Here is a 19,515-nt window from a genome sequence, read left to right as displayed (position 1 = left end):
GACATTCATGTATATCCTAGAATCTGTACCTATTAGTGTTTAAAAGTAAGTCTCTGGTCTCTAAGATGAAGAGCAAGTTCTAACTGCAAACATGTTAACTTCTTATACATATGCTAAAAGGAAATAGAAAGCCAGCGGCTTCCATGCAGAGGTTCAGAGTTCCTAAAAATTTTGAAGCAATGGATGACAACTGGTTTTGTTTGAGCATGGAAATTTACCTTGAGGCTTTCAAATTCAGGACATCAATTTGACTAAAAAATATCCTAGGAGAAGCTTTGCTATAAATTATCTTCAGATGTGTTTCAGTCTGATTATTTTTGACAAAATGTTTGGAATATGCATAAAGTCATCAGCTTATTATGGCTTTCATTGTATTTATGAGAATGTTGGCTGTTTGTATGGCTACTGGTAAGCAAAATGCCAAATAATTGCTGCAATCCCAGATCTAAAGAGGAAGCCAAATGAAATAAAAGTACCTGAGAAATGGTACAGAGTAAAAAATTGGAGGAGAAATAACTTAAACATAGTGAATTTCCCACATCTGCTGTAATGAAGCAATACTGCAGTCTGTGTGAGTGTACAAGGAGCTGCTTGTTAGGGTGTACTCCTTAATCATTGCTACTTTATATGTATGATTTTTTTTTCTTACCAGGAATTATTTTTGCCATGTATAGTTGAATCTAGTTTCTTCTGGTAAAGGCCTCTAATGGCTTCCTTTATTCCAGTCCCATGCAAGTCATACATTTTAAATAATGAAGTATAAAACCATACAAGTTCAGTTTCAACTTGGATGAAAAATAGTTTTTCCCCCAAGAGATTTTTATAATTTAAATTAGATTTTTTATAGGGGACAAGAAATATGTCTACATTATTCATACTTGAAGACTTGGTTCCATACTTATGAATAATTGAACTCTTCTTGTCTTTGTCCTTAGCTTTTCATATTTCACACTAATATTCATATCTTTACACTATTTCCCTCTATAGTCAACATTTGAAAAACATAATGAGAACTTCTCATTTATTAAAATCCTGATTTCAGAATGATAGTCCAGAAGGAGTGTTACAATTTGTATGGTAATAAAACTGGGGTCTTAGATGATCAGAAGTGAATTTATCTCAGAAGAACAAAAATAGTAACTTGAAATGAATACTTGGTATCATAAATACATGGTATAATAAATAGATATTTGTGTAAGGGAAACATGACTGCTAAGGCATTTCAAACTATGGTTTAAGATTTGTAATTACTGCAGGACGCGAGATAAAAATCTGAGATTAATATCCTTTTTCTGATACAAGACTCCCCTGTGTTGACAAATGCAGCTGAGATACATATGTCAATAATTCATGCTCAGCTTTCAGAGATGGTCTGTGGAGACCATTTTGCTGGTAAATTATTATTGATTAGGACCAGAAATTCAAGAGGCAAACATGATAATTATATTTGTCATTAAAGACACATTAATGTTCTCTTCTATGCTAGACAGCTTGTAACAGTCAATGTAAAATGTATGGCTTATGTTGCTTTTTTCTGTGGTTCTCATTTAAAGACTGCCTTTGTACTTGGAATATGCTCAATAATGAAGCCTGACAGGGTAAATATTTCATTGTGCTTCAACATTTATTCTTTTCAGGAGCTGAGTTTACTTTTTTGCCATTTTCACCCGAGATGCCTGAAATGATTCACACTCTTCATGAGTCTAAGTTTAAATACATCTGAACAGAGACATTTGCTTTCCAAACGAAAGTCTATTTAGTCTGTTCTAGAACCTGTGGATTTCTAATTATTCCAGTTGAAATGTCAACTATGTTTCAATATCAAATCAAAGTAATGATATTTACAGTTTTATATGAAGATGGGCTTGCATGTATTCAATTCCAGGCAGAAGAAAGTTCATCTGCAAACTCTGCAGAATCTGTCTGAAGTACAGAAGATGACACCGCGGGAACGTATGAGGCTGAGGAAGTTAAATGCTGCTGATGAGAAAGCAAAGAAGTTGAAGTAAGTTGAGCGCATCATTTGCATTGTGCCCTAACCATGCACTTTACCCATCCTACAGCCTAATCAGACAGTTAGAACTTGCAAGGCGAAAATAGCAATAGAAAAGGTCTTCAGCTATTCAAAGTGAATGGGGATTTTCGATGAGTTAAATCCTTTTATGTAGAAAAAAAAAAAAGTCAGAACATTAGCCCAAAACTGATACTTTGAGCACTGTGTTTCTGGTTAAATAAGTGTATGAGAGATTTTCAAATGTGTTACAGTAGGAGACTTTTTCTTAATGACTTGTCATTTTAAGGATTGCACAATTAGAGGGGCTGGACATTCAGTTGCAATCCAGCTTTTGTCAGTTGATTTGGCCAAAGAGATTTGCCAATAGAAGTTAATAGCTCAGAGGATAGTCTTATCAAATGGGCAGATGAGGGTATTGGATATGTTGTAAAGGCTTTATGATTTATGGTTTTTTACTGAGTAACACATAATAAAAAGGAGGATTTGAAGGAGAATAAGTACTGTTTCTGAGTGGAACATGAGAAATGGATGGAAGGCTACATGTCTATGCATGAATTCTTTTTCTAAATAGATAGAAGAATATGCTGTTTTGATGACACACTTGAGTTTTTCACAGTTAGAAATATCCAATATTTTATTTGATATGAATGAAAATGGGAAAAGCACCACATTCATTTTTAGTGGTTTCTTCAAAAGCATTTTTGCAAAGTGCAATGTAAATTAATAAATGTTTACTTACTTATTTGTAGAGGGTAATAGAGGGAATACTTGTTTTTGGTTACAAGAGTCAGCATCTTAACCCTGTCGTGCCAAAGCAAGTCAGCAATTCAGTAAAGCAATGATGTCCTAGTACAGAAGAATATTGTCAGGTGACATGAAGTCTAAACTTATGGCCTCAGGAACTCTGCAGCTACATAGACCTGCAAATCGAAAGTAACTGCAGTTGAGCAGAAATGCTCTGTAAAATCACATCCTAGCATTACTTGTGCCAACTTGTGATGTCCATACCCAAAAGCTACAAATAAAAAAACTAAAGGCGTGAATTTCCCTTTGGAAAATGCCAGTGGTCTTAGGAGCATTTATGTCTGTCTGTCTGACACTATTGCATTTGATACTGGAGATGGTATGTAAATTTATGCTCATTTAAAAAAAGTCTTCTTCAATTGAAACCACTGTATGAAAGGTACTAAATTTAACACCTCTTCTGCATGGTGTTTTCAATAATGTGGTAGGCAGATTTTTGTACTTTTATGAAATTTATAAATAAGAATTCTGTCTCACTTTTTATAAATGGATGGAGATTAGGAAATAATACTAATTGCAGGATAGTTCTAGTTTGCTTTTCATTTTCTTTGCTTTCTTGCATTTTAGTGTTTTCTATTTAGATTCCCCCCAAAAAAAACCAAGTGAATGTGTTTATTTTGTAATATGAAGGCAACATACTAATCTTCATAGCTTGTTCTCAGTCATGAACCTTTAAAATGGATCTGTGTTTAGCTCTGGATTATTGCCAGCTGACTCTAGCTGGCAGCATTTGAAACAATGCAAAACCAGTACCTTCTCAGACTAGAGATCTGCTTTCAGCAGTGCAAAGCCAGAGGTGGATGGGAAGGGAATATAGTGATGGGAACTGGAAGAACTGCTTAACACAGCAGCTGGCTGAAGTAGTCCCAACAGAAGAACACAGTTAACAACTCTCCCCCAGGTGAAGTGTTCACAGCACACAAATGTTGCATGCCTGTGTTCACCTGAAAGGTCCCTAAATGGTGGAATAATCTCCAAAGAATTTAAAATCTTTGGAAGACCCAAAAAAGACCTGGATTAATAATTTACTGTTTCTCAATTATAGTATACAAGTTGTGAAAGAAAAATATAATAGTGTTTGGAAATAAGGCCTGAAATCTCTTTATGAGTTCACCAAAAGAAATCTCGAGATGATTAGATGCCGTGAACATTTGGCACCATGGGAGCCTAATTATGGAATTTGTTTTTCCACAACTGCTTTGAAAAGATCCCTTTGTCCACTCTCTGTCATCACATCCTAACTAGAAGTATTCTGGATTTACAGACAGCTGGCAGAGGAAAAATATCAAGAAAATACGAAGAAAATGCAAGAATTCAGGTCCCGTAATTTCCAGCAGCTAAATGTCAATGTCCTACATGTAAGTAATAGGCTATTGCTTTGGAAGTCTTGTTTATGCACATTCAGTGTACACTTCTCTGTTTCCCACGTGCTTTCCTTAGCACTAGAGGCAGAGTCCTGTTCTGAGATTAATAAGTTGGAAGTGCATCAAAGACCGCACTGCTTGGCTGTACCTTCTGTGGATCTGTGATGAGGGAAAGTACGTTCAGTTATTCACCTATGGTTCAACACACTCTCTATTCATTGCACAATTTTCTGTTATTAAGTCGCACTTGAATCTAAATCTGCTGTCTGGTAAGACTTACAGCCTGTATGATGTCAGAGGTCAAAATACATTCATTTTCAACATAAATTTAGAATTGTAATCCTTTAAACACTATAATTTGGCAGGGCTGTGGGTTCTTTTTATTTGATTAGTGAAGAATATTAACATTTCAACTGGCTTTTTATTAAGAATGAAGTCTTGGAATGACTCCCAGTGTAAGCTTTTAGCTATCTCTAACAGAAGACAGGCCTGTTCAATTGTTCCACCACATTTTATTGCAGAGAACAGTGTCAATTTGGAAATATTCAGTGAAAGCATCACAGGAATAATGAGATTTTACGTGTTTTTTCTTCTACCTCTTCTTTCACATTCACTCTAGCTTCTATTTACCATTGTATTTGGAGAAAAAAGTACGTTCAATGTGTCCTGGCTGTATGGCTGAGTCAGTATTGATCCTAATACAGGTCCCAGCAATTGTGTAGATCAGGGCAACCACTATATTGTGATCCTGCTGAAAGCTCTTAACTCTACATGTTTCTCCATGCTGCTTCATTCAACTAAGGAATCTGATGGGCAGACTTCAGAATTTCCAATTCATTCTCAACCAGCCACTACATGCAACTATGCGTCCATAGGACATGATGAACCAAGTGGAAATGGGTCAAGTCAACTCTGCATGTCTGAATTTACAGACCATGGTAAGAATTCCAAATTTGATGTTGAAATAGAACTTCCTATTATGAGATATGCTGAGTTAGAAGGAAATAGCTTTAACTTTACACATATGAAATGACTGGTGTTAGAAAAGCATTTCCTGAATCATCTCTTCAGTGCAAAAATGAGGAGAAGAATTCAGAGCATTAGTACCTTTGGTACACTTTAATGCCATTGGCTTTTATCTGTAACAATGAGAGAAGCAGATGGAAACTGTTTAAACTGTGCTTGTCTATACTGTCATCAAATACCTATTGTCTAAAGAGTATGAAGTACTATATAAGATGTACTTTTCTGTGGATAGATGAACAAATAGTCAAGCTTTTCAAAAAGGGTCAGGAAAATATTTTTAAGAGCGCATTTACAAGTGTTGTTTCTACAGCGTTATGTAATAGTGTCATACTCTCAAATACTTAAGATCCATTGTGTAAGCACTGTATTGGTGAAACATTTTTAATCAGATTAGAATCTTGCAAGAATGCATTAATATACTTTGAAGTATGAAAACTACTTTTGCTACTAGCTCTGCCTGCTAGTGTTGGTTTATGTACATCTATGATGGTATATGCGAATAAATAAAAGGCATCAGCATCAGTTTGTGGTGGAGGTGGGGCTTTTTAGTAGCAAATGTCTTTTTTCTTTCAATATAGCCTCATTTATGTCTGTGTGGTTGGCTTGCTATTCCACAGTATAAGGAGGGATGACCTGTGTAGGAGAGACCCAGCTGCTAGAATTACATCCAAAGGGGAGGATGGAGAAGCTTGCAAATAGAGGACCAGGAGAAAGCAGTAAATGTGGGTGGGAGATGTACCAGGGGAAGCATATAAAGACACCTAAATAGAAACAGAACAACATGCACGAAAAGAAACTGATGTTTCTGCCTTTAGAGGTCATTAAGCTGTTAAACTGTAAAGACAGAAATTAGATGAGTTTATATTTGTGATGCAGAAGCTGGGTCAATCCATTGTATGAAACTGAATGCATGTTTAATTGCCTTTGCCATAGTCTCTGATGTTGAAGTGGTGGGTTCATGGCAAAAAAGCATTATGGATAGGCAAGAGAAATTACATGGTTTCTCTTTGTTTTGTGAATAACTTGTTATTCCTGAAGCTAATGTCAAAGCTGTTACTTACACTATTCAGTACGCACACTCTTCTTTTCTTTAAACATTTCAGTGCAATCATGCATGTTTATCAACTTCATCAGGGACTGTAGCGATAGGACAATGGGTGATGGGTTCAAACTGAAACAGGGGAAGTTCAGGTTAGATATGAGGAAGAAGTTCTTCCCTGTGAAGGTGGTGAGGTGCTGGCACAGGGTGCCCAGAGAAGCTGTGGCTGCCCCATCCCTGGCAGTGTTCAAGGCCAGGTTGGACACAGGGGCTTGGAGCAACCTGCTCTAGTGTGACACATCCCTGCCCATGGCAGGGGGTTGGAACTGGATGATTTAAAGTCCTTTCCAACCCAAACCATTCTGTGATTCTGTGATAAGTAACAAGTGACAGGACAAGAGGAAGTGGCCTCAAGCTGCACCAGGGGAGGTTTAGACTGGAGCTGAGGAACAATTCCTTCCCCAGAGGGTGCTCAGGCATTGGAACAGGCTGCCCAGGGCAGTGCTGGAGTCGCTGTCCCTGCAAGTGTTCACACAGCGTGTAGACGAGGCCCTCAGTGCCACGGGTTAGTGGTGGCCTTGGCAGTGCTGGGCAACAGTTGGACTTCATGATCTTAAAGGTCTTTTCCAACCGAGTTGATTCTATGGTTCTATGTTTGTGTGTGGGAAGGGGTCTAGTTAAAGGGGCAAAATAACTCAGGCTGACTACTTGTGGTTTTTAAATTCTTTTTACAGAAGAAGAATGTAAAAAAGCAAAGGCATATAATTTAAAGAGACATATTATATGACCTCTCTGATCTGTATTATATTCTTTTTTATTTCTGTATACTGCAAAGATGATAACATGTTAAATTCCTTAGCTTAACATGTTCCAATACATTACACCTGGCAAACCCCAGATTTCATTACAATTCCAAAATAGCTAACTACAGTACAATAATTGCATACATTCTTTCTATATTTCCATTGCTAATTGTAAGTTATGGATCTATTGCTTTGAATTTCAAGTGGACAAAGTTCATTTGACTCTCAAATAGGGAAAGTTCACTCATTATAAAATATTGTGGTTGTTTTTCCTACTCTGCTATTTTTTTTTACAAGCTTTGCTGAAAGATTTTCAAGGCATTTTTGTGAATCTTAGAAGGTTAAAAGCCTGCAATATTTCTGAGCATGTGTTTAAGCGTCTCTGCACACGTGCATGTTGTTTAGTGCCTCTAAAGCTGTACTTATGCATACTGATTGGGTAGCAGAGTAACACTCCAAAATACACTCATGCAAGCGATCACACCACCCAAAGGCCTTTAGGAAAATCAGGTATTGTTCTGTGTTTCAGTTTGGCAAGTCAAAATAGAACAGAGTAATAATAAGTGGCATTAAGCAACTTTCTGCATTAGTCTTGTTACAGTATCCTTTGTAACCAGAAAGACTTGAATTAAGATGATAGCGTTGCAGTGACTGTCTACTGCAGTTTATCCACTGGTCTCTTTTACGTGGTTACCCTGTTTCCAGGATCATAAGGCATATTCCCTGACTTGCTACTTGCTGAAATGGTATTATGGATGTTTGTGAAGAGGAACTTGCCTGTTTAGTTTTCGCATTTGCAGTTACCAGTCCTTCACTCATCCTTGGCACGTGGGGTGACAAGAGGGTGCCGATGTGCCCCTCTGACCTGCTCATCACTCCCTGGTTTTCATTGCTTGGTTTCATGCTGGGATCCCGCCTTGTCCCAGGTTCAGTTGAAGGAATGGTAACTCTGATTTATTCCAGCAAAAGCAAGGTTTAACAAAGGTTGCAAGGTTTAGCCACAAAGCGGAAAATAAAACAATGACTTCTCCCCTCCCCACCCTTTTTTTTAATTAACTGGAGCATTATTATTCTTGTTTAAGGAATTGTTCCCTAGAAGTGTTGCCTTTGGAGAGCTTATTTGGCTGCATGGCTGCGTGGACACTTCATAGCAGCCTTCCAGTATCTGAAGGGGACCTACAAGGATACCAGAAAGGGACTCTTCATTGGACTGTAGTGATAGGACAAGGGGTGATGGGTTCAAGCTGAAACAGGGGAAGTTCAGGTTAGATCTAAAGAAGTTCTTCCATGTGAGGGTGCTGAGGTGCTGGCACAGGGTGCCCAGAGAAGTGGTAAATGCTCCATCCCTGGCAGTGATCAAGGCCAGGTTGGACAGAGTCTTGGGTGACATGGTCTAGTGTGAGGTGTCCCTGCCCATGGCAGGGGGTTGGAACTGGATGATCTTAAGGTCCTTTCCAATCCAAACCAGTCTGTGATTCTGTGATTTGCTGCTTTGGTTATAGCTCCCCATTTAAACTCTCCTTCCATGAGGGCTACCAAGAATTAAAGAGATATGTTTTGTAGAGGTTTCTATGCATTGTCCCTTGTCTTCAAGTTTTTACTCACATACTTTAGCTTATTTGAGGGCTATCAGGGATTGAGTTCTACTCATAACCTCCTCAGGAAACCTTTTCCAAAGCTATCTACTGTTTGGTATCGCTAGCTACTTAAATCTTTTCATAACTTCACAAAAATTCACAGCTGCTTAGAAGAAATCTTGCTCTTGTGGCTGCACAGAGGGAAGGAAGCTTGCAGAATGAAGTCTTTACGCAGCAGTTATGTAAAAAAAACCCAACCAAATACTTTGAAAGTGTGTAGAGAGCAAATTATGTTATAGTTCCTGTTTTTTCTGATCTGTTTTCATACTGATTTAGTTTGGCATTGATAAATAGAGCCTACCTCACAATTCACCTTGGTCAATGACTACAGTTAAAGTTATTCAGGCCAAGTCTTTTTAAAACCTATATGGGAAGTCCCTTCACTGCTTCCAAAGCATTATGTTAAAAAACACTGTGTATTTAGGAATCAATTAGAAGCAAACACACCAAGATTGTGTGTGTACAAAAAATACTATGTACTAGATTCTATACTTTCAGATAATTTCAGTGTTTTAAATCTTCCTTAGAAAGATATTGGGTTTTATTCCAACTTGTCCTACTTCCAGGGCAAGATAACTTTACACTGCACTTTAGATTCAAGTTTAAACAGATGTTAAATAAAGATGCAGCAGGCATTTACCTGCAAACAAAGCATCTGATCATGATGGTCTTGAAAAACATTTAATAAGGGATTCTAGTCTACCCCACAGTCACAGTATTCTGGCTCACTTATAAAACTAGATACTGTTTCTGGGGAGCTGGGCCAAATTATTTGGTGACATAAGAAGCTGGAGCCAATTCCAACTGAGGGATAATTTGCTCAGAGAGCAGCTGTAAATACTGAATTGGTTTGCAGTTTCTACCAGCTTAGCTTGCAGCGCATGTGACTGTCAGACAACTAGCTGGAGGGAATGAGAAAGTGACAGCAGTGAAGAGGTTTGTTTATGTTCTCCTGCTATTTTATCTGCTCCACAGAGCAAAGTGTGCCCCTGCAGTGTAGTAAATATGTTGACTTTCACCAGTTAATTTCATAGAGGTATTTAAGGTCTCAATACCTTTTCCCTAGGTTTGCTTGGTTGCAATCATTTACTTGTTTTTGTACTTGCTCAACATATAACTTATATTACTGCTTACATCCAAATTAAATACCTTTCACATCTTTGCTACATCCAGACTCGCAACTGCTTACACCAGTTTGGATCCGAACCATTCCTGTTTGTTTTCTACTCTTTCAGTAACTCCCAGTTGTAAAAATAATGCTCAATCTATGTCTTAAGAATGGCATTTTTTGAAGTGAATCTTGAGGAGAAGTGACCATCTTTTTGCATTAATACATGGACTTTTTACTTCCTGACCCTGTCATCAGACTGGGAGGAAAAGTATCAGGCAGTCTCACCCAGATTCAGCAGGAGAACTGAGGTTATAGTTGAAAGTATGCTCTAAATGACCAAAACATTTTAGAATAAGAACTCAAAAACTACCTTCAGAACTGAGGTAGTTTGAAATTGATGTCGTAAGATAGCTTCATGGTAAATTTTCCTTTAATTTACAGCTCGTGCTCTGTTCCTATTGGAAACCGAGCAAACAATAGGGCAACCTTTACAATAACAGGGCCTCATTGTGCATAAAGGAAATGGCTCCCAGGGCTCACTAAATGCTCGCTGTTATTGACTACATCACTATATTGTTCTTTCTCTTCATTCATCCATCGGTAATAAAAGAATTTCTGGATATTTGGAAAATGTTTTTATTTGCTGAACTTTGAACTGTGCTTGAAAGGCGGCACGGCATCCTTTTCACTGTCACTGCTGCCAGAGCTCCCCTATCTGTATACATGACAACTAGAAAATCAGGAGGAACCTCCTCCCCAGGAAACAAAGAAAACAAACCACTCAGAAAATCAGGGAAAATATGTGACCAAAGTTGCATATGTTACTGTTGATTTTTGTTAACTCCTTTTAGCAACTCCTTTCTTCCTCTCATGCTTTATCTCTGTACATACTGATAAAATACCAGGAGGTGGAAGGTTTGGGGAAAAGAACTGTGTCCTTAGAATCAAACACTTTTCTTGGAAATGTCATTTTGGTTAAAAAAAAAAAAAAAAAGAAAAGTAATTTTTTCCTTGGAAAAAAACATTTTGAAACTAGTTACTTCCTTTCTAACATCAAGTAGTAGAAGATCCCCATAAGGCCACTCTGATTTACATCCTCTTTCTCTCTGTTTTTCTCGACATTTCGTAATAGATAAATCAGCACTCAGTGAAGCCCACAAGTGAATCATAGAATCATAGACTAGTTTGGGTTGGAAAGGACCTTGAGATCATCCAGTTCTAACCTCCTGCCATGGGCGGGGACGCCTCACACTAAACCATGTCACCCAAGACGTCCAACCTGGCCTTGAACACTGCCAGGAATGGAGCATTTACCACTTCTCTGGGCACCCTGTGCCAGCGCCTCAGCACCCTCACAGGGAAGAACTTCCTCCTTAGATCTAACCTGAACTTCCCCTGTTTCAGTTTGAACCCGTCACCCCTTGTCCTATCGCTATAGTCCCTGATGAAGAGTCCAGCATCCTTGTAGGCCCCTTTCAGACACTGGAGGAAGGCTATGAGAAGGCTTTTCCTTTTTCAAATGCTAAAAGGAAAATTATAAAGTATTAATGTTTAACTTCAGTTATATTTCTAGTTCTTATTTAGAATAGCCCCTTTTACTTTATGCCTATGCTGTATATGGCCATGTCAGAAGGTACTTCTTTAATGACTTCATAGTCCTTTTGTGCTTAGTCAAAAGGATCGTACAAGACTTTCATGGGCACGAAAGTGCTGTTACATCCATGAGTTAATTTATTAAGCACATTTTCTGAGAGTCTTTTTCAGCTTAGTTTAGAAGAGCCAGACAAAAGCTTTCACTGATTTCTTGTTGAAGGTTTCAGAGCTTAGTATCCGTCCTATAGCTGACCAAAGGATGGTCATTCTTTTTGATGGCTTTTGTCCTGCGCTGAGGAAAAAAACCTAAACCAATCTGAGTAAGCTTAAATTATAATAATGGAATTATCTGATTTTTCCTAATCATATGAGTATTGGCCTGAACTGCAGAGGGGTGCAGAGCCCTTGGTCTCCTTTGCGGTACAATTTCTCGTTCAGGATGATGCAGCTCAGGGAAGCATGTCTGTGTTTCCAGCCTAGTGAAGTGCTTCAGTTCTTTCCATTTTCTCCCTCGAAGGCAGAAATCCCTTTCTTTTTCCTCCCTCTGTGATAATGGATGCACTGCTCTGAAGGGTGCTGTCCAGCCCTGTTCGCCGCCTCCTTTTGCCTGTGGCTTGTGAGAATGTGTACACGTTGCAGAGGCATACAGAAACATTGCAGAGGCATGTTTCTGCTGACCTTTTGAGTGTGTATGTTGAATATGTGCACACACACAAATAGATCTGGGGAAATTCTAAGCAGTTTGTTTGTGAAGCATCATGTAACCACAGAAACATAAGATAATTGAGGTCGGAAGGGACCTCTGGCAGTCTAGTCCAACCCCCTGCAGTTGCAGAAGCAGAAGAGGAATGCTTTGCTCTGCTCCTGCCTCATTCCCTAGCATGGCTCATGTACAAAGCCATGCAAGGGGGGCAATGCAAGTGTCTGTGTCCTGGCCCCCTCTCTTGATTTTTCAAGCTCTCTGTAGCAGTGTGGTAGCAGAGCTGTGGTAGCGCAGCTTTTTAGTGTCTTGGTTCATGTCACCACATTAAGAGTGCATTATGTCTTATGACAATATATATTTGTCAGAGCAGTTGAATGATCTGCTCCTCACATTGCTGTCGGTAGCAGTGTGCAGACTAAGGACTGTAGCTGCATGGAACTAGAGCAATTTTTTCCTTTAGATGGGAAAGTGCCAGCTGAGAAAATCTGCCTTTTCCACAGATGCAATGAAGCCTTGGGATTAAAAAAGCGCAATAGTCCTTAGAAGCCAAGTTTTACTTTGTTACTGTGAATACAAATGGTGAAAATGAACATACGTTATACCATTATATTTTCTTTTTTCTTCTTTTCCCTTTTTTAAGCAAAAGGGGCCTTACTTATTGTCTTCTGCATGCACCGGAATGTGAGAATGCTGCATCAATGCACCAGTTATAAATATGACTTCAAGGCAAGAGAAAATTAAAGATATTTATCAAAGCATTTTCATGTCATTGCCAAGTTGCCATGCTGCCTGAAACAAGCTTTTGGTGGATTTAAGCAAAATATTACAAGTATCACATTCCTTTGTTTTCTGCATAGCTTGTCTTCTAAGGAAATAACTGTGCATTTACAATATTTTTAAATAATGAGGTTTTATCTTTCCTTCCACTATTAGCATCATAATATAGAAAGAATTCTAAAGGGAATGTTATTATTCAGAGCTTCTTTTCTCTTGAATATCTAACATCAAGTGTCTCAGTGCTATACCACCTAGCAATACGGAAGCAATAGCCCGGTTTGCTCTGAATGAAGTACTTTGGAAGGAAATAAAGAGTACCGTGACTGGCCTTAGAGCAATATGCACAGCTAGATAAAGCAGCGTATTTTCAGAGATCAGCTGGCAGATCTGAGGAAGCGAAGGGGCAGAAGCAGCTGTAGAGACCTTCCTTTGTGTTCCATATGGAGCATATAAACATGCTGTACCTGAGGGAGAGCAGGCACTCGAGGGACAAGTGTATTACAGCCATGTTGCAGCCATTAGGCTGCATGTTTGACCAGCTGGCATTGTATTAGAAAACTTTATATTGGATGTTACTATTTAGCAAGGGTCTGTGAGGAAAGCAGGGTTCCTGCCTATACCACGTGTATGCCACATATGGGGATTTGCTGTGCTTGGGCAGGTCAGGAGTGCTGTGTGAGCAAGGGGAGCCAATGGGCTACAGACAGTGTCAGGACCTTCTTAAACATGATGCTGTTCTTCTCCTGGAACAGCTTTCAAAACAAAGAGGCAGGGTACCCTGGTTTCTGCAGCAGTGCTTTCTTTCCATTTTTGATATGATAGACTTGATGTTCACTTCACTAGCACCAGTTTTTCTTACCCGAGTACCTTCCAGGCATAAATAGGTTTAATTTCTATTTTATGTCAGAACAAAGGGCATGCTAGGCTTTGCAAAGGTGTGGCAACAAAAGTCAAACAGACCTAGGCCAAAGAGCATCATTTTTATTAAAGCTGCTCCTCTGAAAATGCTAACCAAGGAGTTTTCTTCCATGCTACATTATTAAGGTGTGCAGCTGAACTGGTAATGTTCAGGGATGGTGGGAGTAACCAGCCTTTTGCTATGTGGTTAGTGGAAATTGGAGGTGTGTATGGAATATCCAATGGGAAAACTCAGGTAGCAAATATTCTGGAGGATGGACTGCAGATGTGGAAATGGAAGCATATGGGCCCCAACCTTCCCTGATGGTGCCTGCCCTGAGCTGGAAATACCAACTCAAGTTATCTGCGCTCAGACTTCACTACGCCAGCACGGTTACAGCTGGCCATGTGGATTTATGATATCTGCTGTGCTAAAGCCATCTTACATGTTCTTGAAATTCATCTGATCATAGGTTCAACTACATAAGCTGTTCTGTATGCAAATTAATTCTGCAGAGAACCAGAGATGTGCCTCTGCATCTGCAGCATGCAGAGGACTGGGAGTTGGCTTTACTTAGTAGCACTCAAGGAACTGTTATATGGAACCAGAGAGTCTAAATGAAAGCATTGATGTTTTGAAAGCGCCTTCTTCAAAGATGCTTGTCATGAAACCGAGAAATTGTAAGGACTAGTAAAGCTAAATCCCAAGTTCCCATCCCAGGACATGCTGTGTTCTTTCAGAAATGGCACTTGGAATAGTTTCTAAATCATGGCCAGTAAACGTGTACCCCGGACAGCTCTAGTGTCTGAACTAGCATTGAAAAGTGTATTACCGAGCTTGGATTAACTGGCCATATATAAGCAGCTATCAAAGCAATTTCACAAATGGTGAACAATTCTGACAAGATACAAAAGCTGGCATGGAAGTGGGATACAGCCAGCCTTTCCACAGAGTTTGAAAGCAGCACCAGTTTTGGATGGTCATGGGCTACTCACAAGGTGTAGAGCTTTACCTTAGCCAGAGCAGACATTTTTAAGTTACAATTATGAGTAAAAAGACTGATTTTGATACTTTGTTTGGCTGGGAAGGGGGGGATTGCACTTTTTAGTACAACAGTAAACAAATGCAGAATGTGGAAGAAGACAACTCAGAGAACACTAGTGTAGTCCAAGGTTTGCATTGTCATAAATAGGCTGTTTCATATATATTTGAATGCATAAATACACATAGATAGAATGCAGATGAACCTACTAAAATTATACTAATCACAGAAATGACAGTGTCTCTGCAAGAAAGAAAAATGACTCTTCATTCTGCCTGGAAAAGGAGATGTATCTTCATGTTACAGTGTTGGGGTTTTGTTTGTTTGGGTTTTTTTTGTTTGGTTGGTTGGTTTTTGGATTTGGTGGATTTTATGTTTTTCAAACTAAGAAAGGTGAAAAATAGAAACAGGAAGAATTAGAAATGGTGGCAGTGAAGTATGGGGCTGTTTTGCAGCTACCATAAGTATCTTCCAGTATCTGAAGGGGGACTCTTCATCAGGGACTGTAGCGATAGGACAAGGGGTGATGGGTTCAAACTGAAACAGGGAAGTTCAGGTTAGATCTAAGGAAGAAGTTCTTCCCTGTGAGGATGCTGAGGCGCTGGCACAGGGTGCCCAGAGAAGCTGTGGCTGCCCCATCCCTGGCAGTGTTCAAGGCCAGGTTGGACAAAGTCTTGGGTAACATGGTCTAGTGGAAGGTGTCCCTGCCCATAGCAGGGGGGTTGGAACTGGATGATCTTAAGGTCCTTTCCAACCCAAACCAGTCTGTGATTCTATAATTCTATGATCTTAAAACTGAAAAAAACTGAGTCAAAATGTGTCAGAATTTTGGAGGTAAATCAAGTTTATAAGAAAAGGAAGTATTTTTTAAAAATACTTTGGAGACAGTAGATATTAGAGATCATATCTCAATAGGAGAGCTCAGCCACCTAGTGCTGCAGATAAATACATTTTCACTGAGTTCTCTTTCCTACCCCTTAAATATGAGAAATATTCTTCCTGCCCAAACTCCAAGGTCTTTTATTGTATTTTAATTGTATTCCCTTCTTTTTTTTTCTTTAAATTCATGTGAAACAAGTAAAAAAATGTAGTAAGCATTTTTTATGTCATATTGTTTGAATTGAATTTCAGTGCAGTTTAAGTTGGTTTATATTTCTTTAAAGTGGTACGTATAAATGGGTAGAATAGCACAAATCAGCATTAGCTAAAGTTAGGACTATGGTGATTTATGAGAACTGAATATTAAGCGTTTTGTGTCTTTGGCTAACATTTCTTGTAATCATGCCAGGCGAAGACAGATAGCAAACGTTTTCCTTTTGAAAACTGTTAGCATAAAAACATTGTTCCTGGGCTTGGACGTAGCTTATCTTGATTTGTCATTAAGGGACTGCCTAAAATCAAAGCATGGTACTTAGCTCTCCTGGAGTATCTCTCTCTGAATGCTTAGGGCTATTGGTGGGATGTCTGGCCAGCCAGGCTCTCTTGTCTTCCAATCCTGCCTCTTGCTGCTGAGCCATGTCTCCTGTGGGCAAACCTTTGCATTGCAACTTTCTGTCTGAAAAAGTGGGAAATCTGCTGTTTTATTCATATAGTCATGAGAGTCCAGCCTCTGCTTGAAACTGAACGCACGCTTCAGGGCTTCTGCTGAGAAAGGTCTGCTCCTTGAAGCAGGTGCAGTCAGGCCTCGAGCTGCTTCACTAACTCCTTATTTACAGAGTCTGGGATGCTAAAGGATTTTACCCAGAGCAGAGTGGCTGGAGTGTCTTTCATGCTGTAATGAATATGTTGAGTTTTAATAACAATTATTGCACTTTATAGCCTCATTGGCTACGTTAATATTGCACTCACTGCTGTTGCTAAAACTTGCAATAGTAATAAATTCAGAGAGCATGACACCCAAGTATGCGTAGCTGGACTTTGCCAGTTTCTTCTATTTCACTATGCTTTTGCTTCAGGAAAATTTGGAAGAAAATACAGATTTTATCTCCTCTATCTTTTAAACAGGAGCCTGGTATATAACATTTTCCATTTAGCTTAGCAGTTGTGTCCACCGCAGGTTATGTATGTGTGTTAGAGAAAACCAAACTGGGGCATGATTCCAGCTCACAAAAGCTGGATTCAGTTCAGTGCTGACCCTGCTTTGAGTAGATGATTCCGTGAGGTCCCTTCCAGCCTGAATTATTCTCTGGTTCAGTGATCAAATATAGATGCTTTAAGGTCATTAATTTACATATGTTGAGGATCTGACCTTTTGCCAGAGACAGCTTTAACACTGCTTAGCATGTCATTGAAGAGAAACATTTTAATTTGAGAACCTATCCCTTGATTTCAATCACAGAATGTGTTGCTAGTGACATAACATGGTTGCTATAAAATCTATTTTATCTTTTTAAGATCATATGTTTTTTCTGTCTAAATGCTATAAAGTCATAATTGTCTTTAGAGATCCCAGAAGACCCAGCAATAGCAGAAGAATATTACAATGAAGAGTTTGAATCCTGTTCAGAAAGCAGTGGAGAGGAGGAGGATGCGGAAGCGTCACAGACTGTTTCTAAGCCTAATCACCAGGTATATGTGACCTTTGGGAAAACAGTATACACTTGATGCTCATTTTCCATGGGAAAATTAAGCTCCTTCCAAGATTTTGTCCTACTAATGTTACTGAAATTTGGCTTTGCTAGGTATGTGTGTTTATATCAATACCATGAATTAATTATATGTGTATGCATATGCCATTCTTCTGAGACTTTAATGAGAAGGATTCTTTCATTCCTTCAGGATTAAGGATAACACTCCCATGAATGCCTTTTGGTGAATTGTTGTTAGTAAACTTGTTGTGACTGTAAAGCACTCAGAGTGGGGTTCTGTCACGTGTTACCTATAGGTACATTAAGTTAAAGCTGAAAGTATACTTCAAGCATAATATCTAAGTTCCATCTCTAATTCCTGGGCAACCTCTAGTTGCCACTTCTTCCTGCTGATACTAGACTTATTTTTGAGGACAGTGTGATGAACTGCTGAGCTGCAGTATGATGAACTCATGAATTGCAAGACTTGACCAGTGGATCCGTAAACTTTCCCAAGAACATCAGAAAGAGAAAACTTATTGAAAGGCTTAAAGTAGCTTTATCAGATGAGGCTGCCACAAGAAAGTCTTGGGAATTGCAATCTGAAGGAGGTTCAAGATTATTGGAAAAGGCACCTAATTTAGATCTGGTCAGAATGAGCTGAGGTGAATCTTGTCTCCAATGATCAAGTCTTAGTGAAATCAGTGAACTTAAATGCCCAAATCAGTTCTGCAAATTGATCTTTCTAAGGCATTCGAGAACAATTAATTTCTCCCCTAGGCCCTTGTGTACAGTGCCTCTGAACAGTGCTGTCTGGTTCTGCTTAGGATCATGTATGTTATCCCTTGTTCATGTGCAAATTTTGCAAAACAGAGTATGATGGGTTCTGCATTTCAGGGAACCAACCAAGTATATTATCACTCCTCTCTAAATTATAAATAACTTGTACTGATTTTTGAAAATTTTGAACTAATAGCTTCTTTAAATGTAGTTCTTAAGACAAAAATAAAATATTTGTGTGAGAAATGAAAAACTCTACCACTGTAGCAGGGAGTCCTGAAATTGTCTCACCAGTTAAATCTGAATCATAGAATCACAGAATGGTTTGGGTTGGAAAGGACCTTAAGATCATCCAGTTCCAACCCCCTGCCATGGGCAGGGGCACCTTCCACTAGACCAGGTTGCTCCAAGCCCCTGTGTCCAACCTGGTCTTGAACACTGCCAGGCGTGGGGCAGCCACAGCTTCTCTGGGCACCCTGTGCCAGCACCTCAGCACCCTCACAGGGAAGAACTTCTTCCTTATATCCAACCTGAACTTCCCCTGTTTCAGTTTGAACCCATCGGCCATTGTCCTATCGCTACAGTCCCTGATGAAGAGTCCCTCTCCAGCATCCTTGTAGCCCCCTTCAGACACTGGAAGCTGCTCTGAGGACTCCACGCAGCTTCTCTTCTCAAGGCTGAACAGCCCCAATGTTCTCAGCCTGTCTTCGTATGGGAAGTGCTCCAGCCCCTGATCATCCTTGTGGCCTCCTCTGGACTTGCTTCAACAGCTTCATGTCCTTCTGATGTTGAGGACACCAGCACTGCACACAGTGCTGCAAGTGGGGTCTCATGAGAGCAGAGCAGAGGGGCAGGATCACCTCCTTCGACCTGCTGCTCATGCTGCTTTTGATGCAGCCCAGCACATGGTTGGTTTCTGAGCTCAAGGGCACACTGAAGTGGCTCATGTTCAGTTTGTCATCGACCAAAATTTTACTCAATTTACTCTTTGGGGAAGAAATTGTTTCTAATCTCCAGTCTAAACTTCCCCTGGTGCAGCTTGAGGCCGTTTCCTCTTATCCCGTCACTTGTTACTTGCGAGAAGAGACCAGTTTGAATATTAGATCATTCCCAAGCCTGGTGTTTTAGGAGAAGAAAACAGAAAAAATCCAGAGCAATGTAGGCTCTTTGTAGTTGAGTGTTGACATTCATTGGGGTAAGCAATAACCTTTATGTTTGTGGACTACTGGTATATAGTGTTTAAGTTCGTGCTCACACTAATCCTATTCCTTATGTAATTTTTCCACAGGACAGTGATATCGAGGCAATGGTCAAGTATTTGGAGAGTGTCCTGAATAGTAGCTCATTGGGTAAGATG

The 19,515-nt window shown here is 39.5% G+C and overlaps 1 protein-coding gene across 8 annotated transcripts in view; it reads left to right on the top strand.

Moving 5' to 3' along the window:
* The window catches only part of NEK11 (NIMA related kinase 11), a 75,698-nt gene that overhangs the window by 39,537 nt on the left and 16,646 nt on the right, over positions 1 to 19,515 (top strand). For all 8 annotated transcript variants that reach the window (XM_030499431.1, XM_030499385.1, XM_030499412.2 and 5 more), the window contains 5 exons: positions 1,886 to 2,005; positions 4,083 to 4,176; positions 4,985 to 5,120; positions 17,255 to 17,379; positions 19,447 to 19,507. In XM_030499431.1, coding sequence (XP_030355291.1) covers positions 1,886 to 2,005; positions 4,083 to 4,176; positions 4,985 to 5,120; positions 17,255 to 17,379; positions 19,447 to 19,507 — 536 coding nt within the window. The remainder of the gene's footprint in view (positions 1 to 1,885; positions 2,006 to 4,082; positions 4,177 to 4,984; positions 5,121 to 17,254; positions 17,380 to 19,446; positions 19,508 to 19,515) is intronic.

The sequence above is a fragment of the Strigops habroptila genome, chromosome 1 (genome assembly GCF_004027225.2).
Source record: "Strigops habroptila isolate Jane chromosome 1, bStrHab1.2.pri, whole genome shotgun sequence".
Lineage (NCBI taxonomy): Eukaryota > Metazoa > Chordata > Aves > Psittaciformes > Psittacidae > Strigops > Strigops habroptila.
This window is presented reverse-complemented; position numbering and strand designations above follow the sequence as displayed.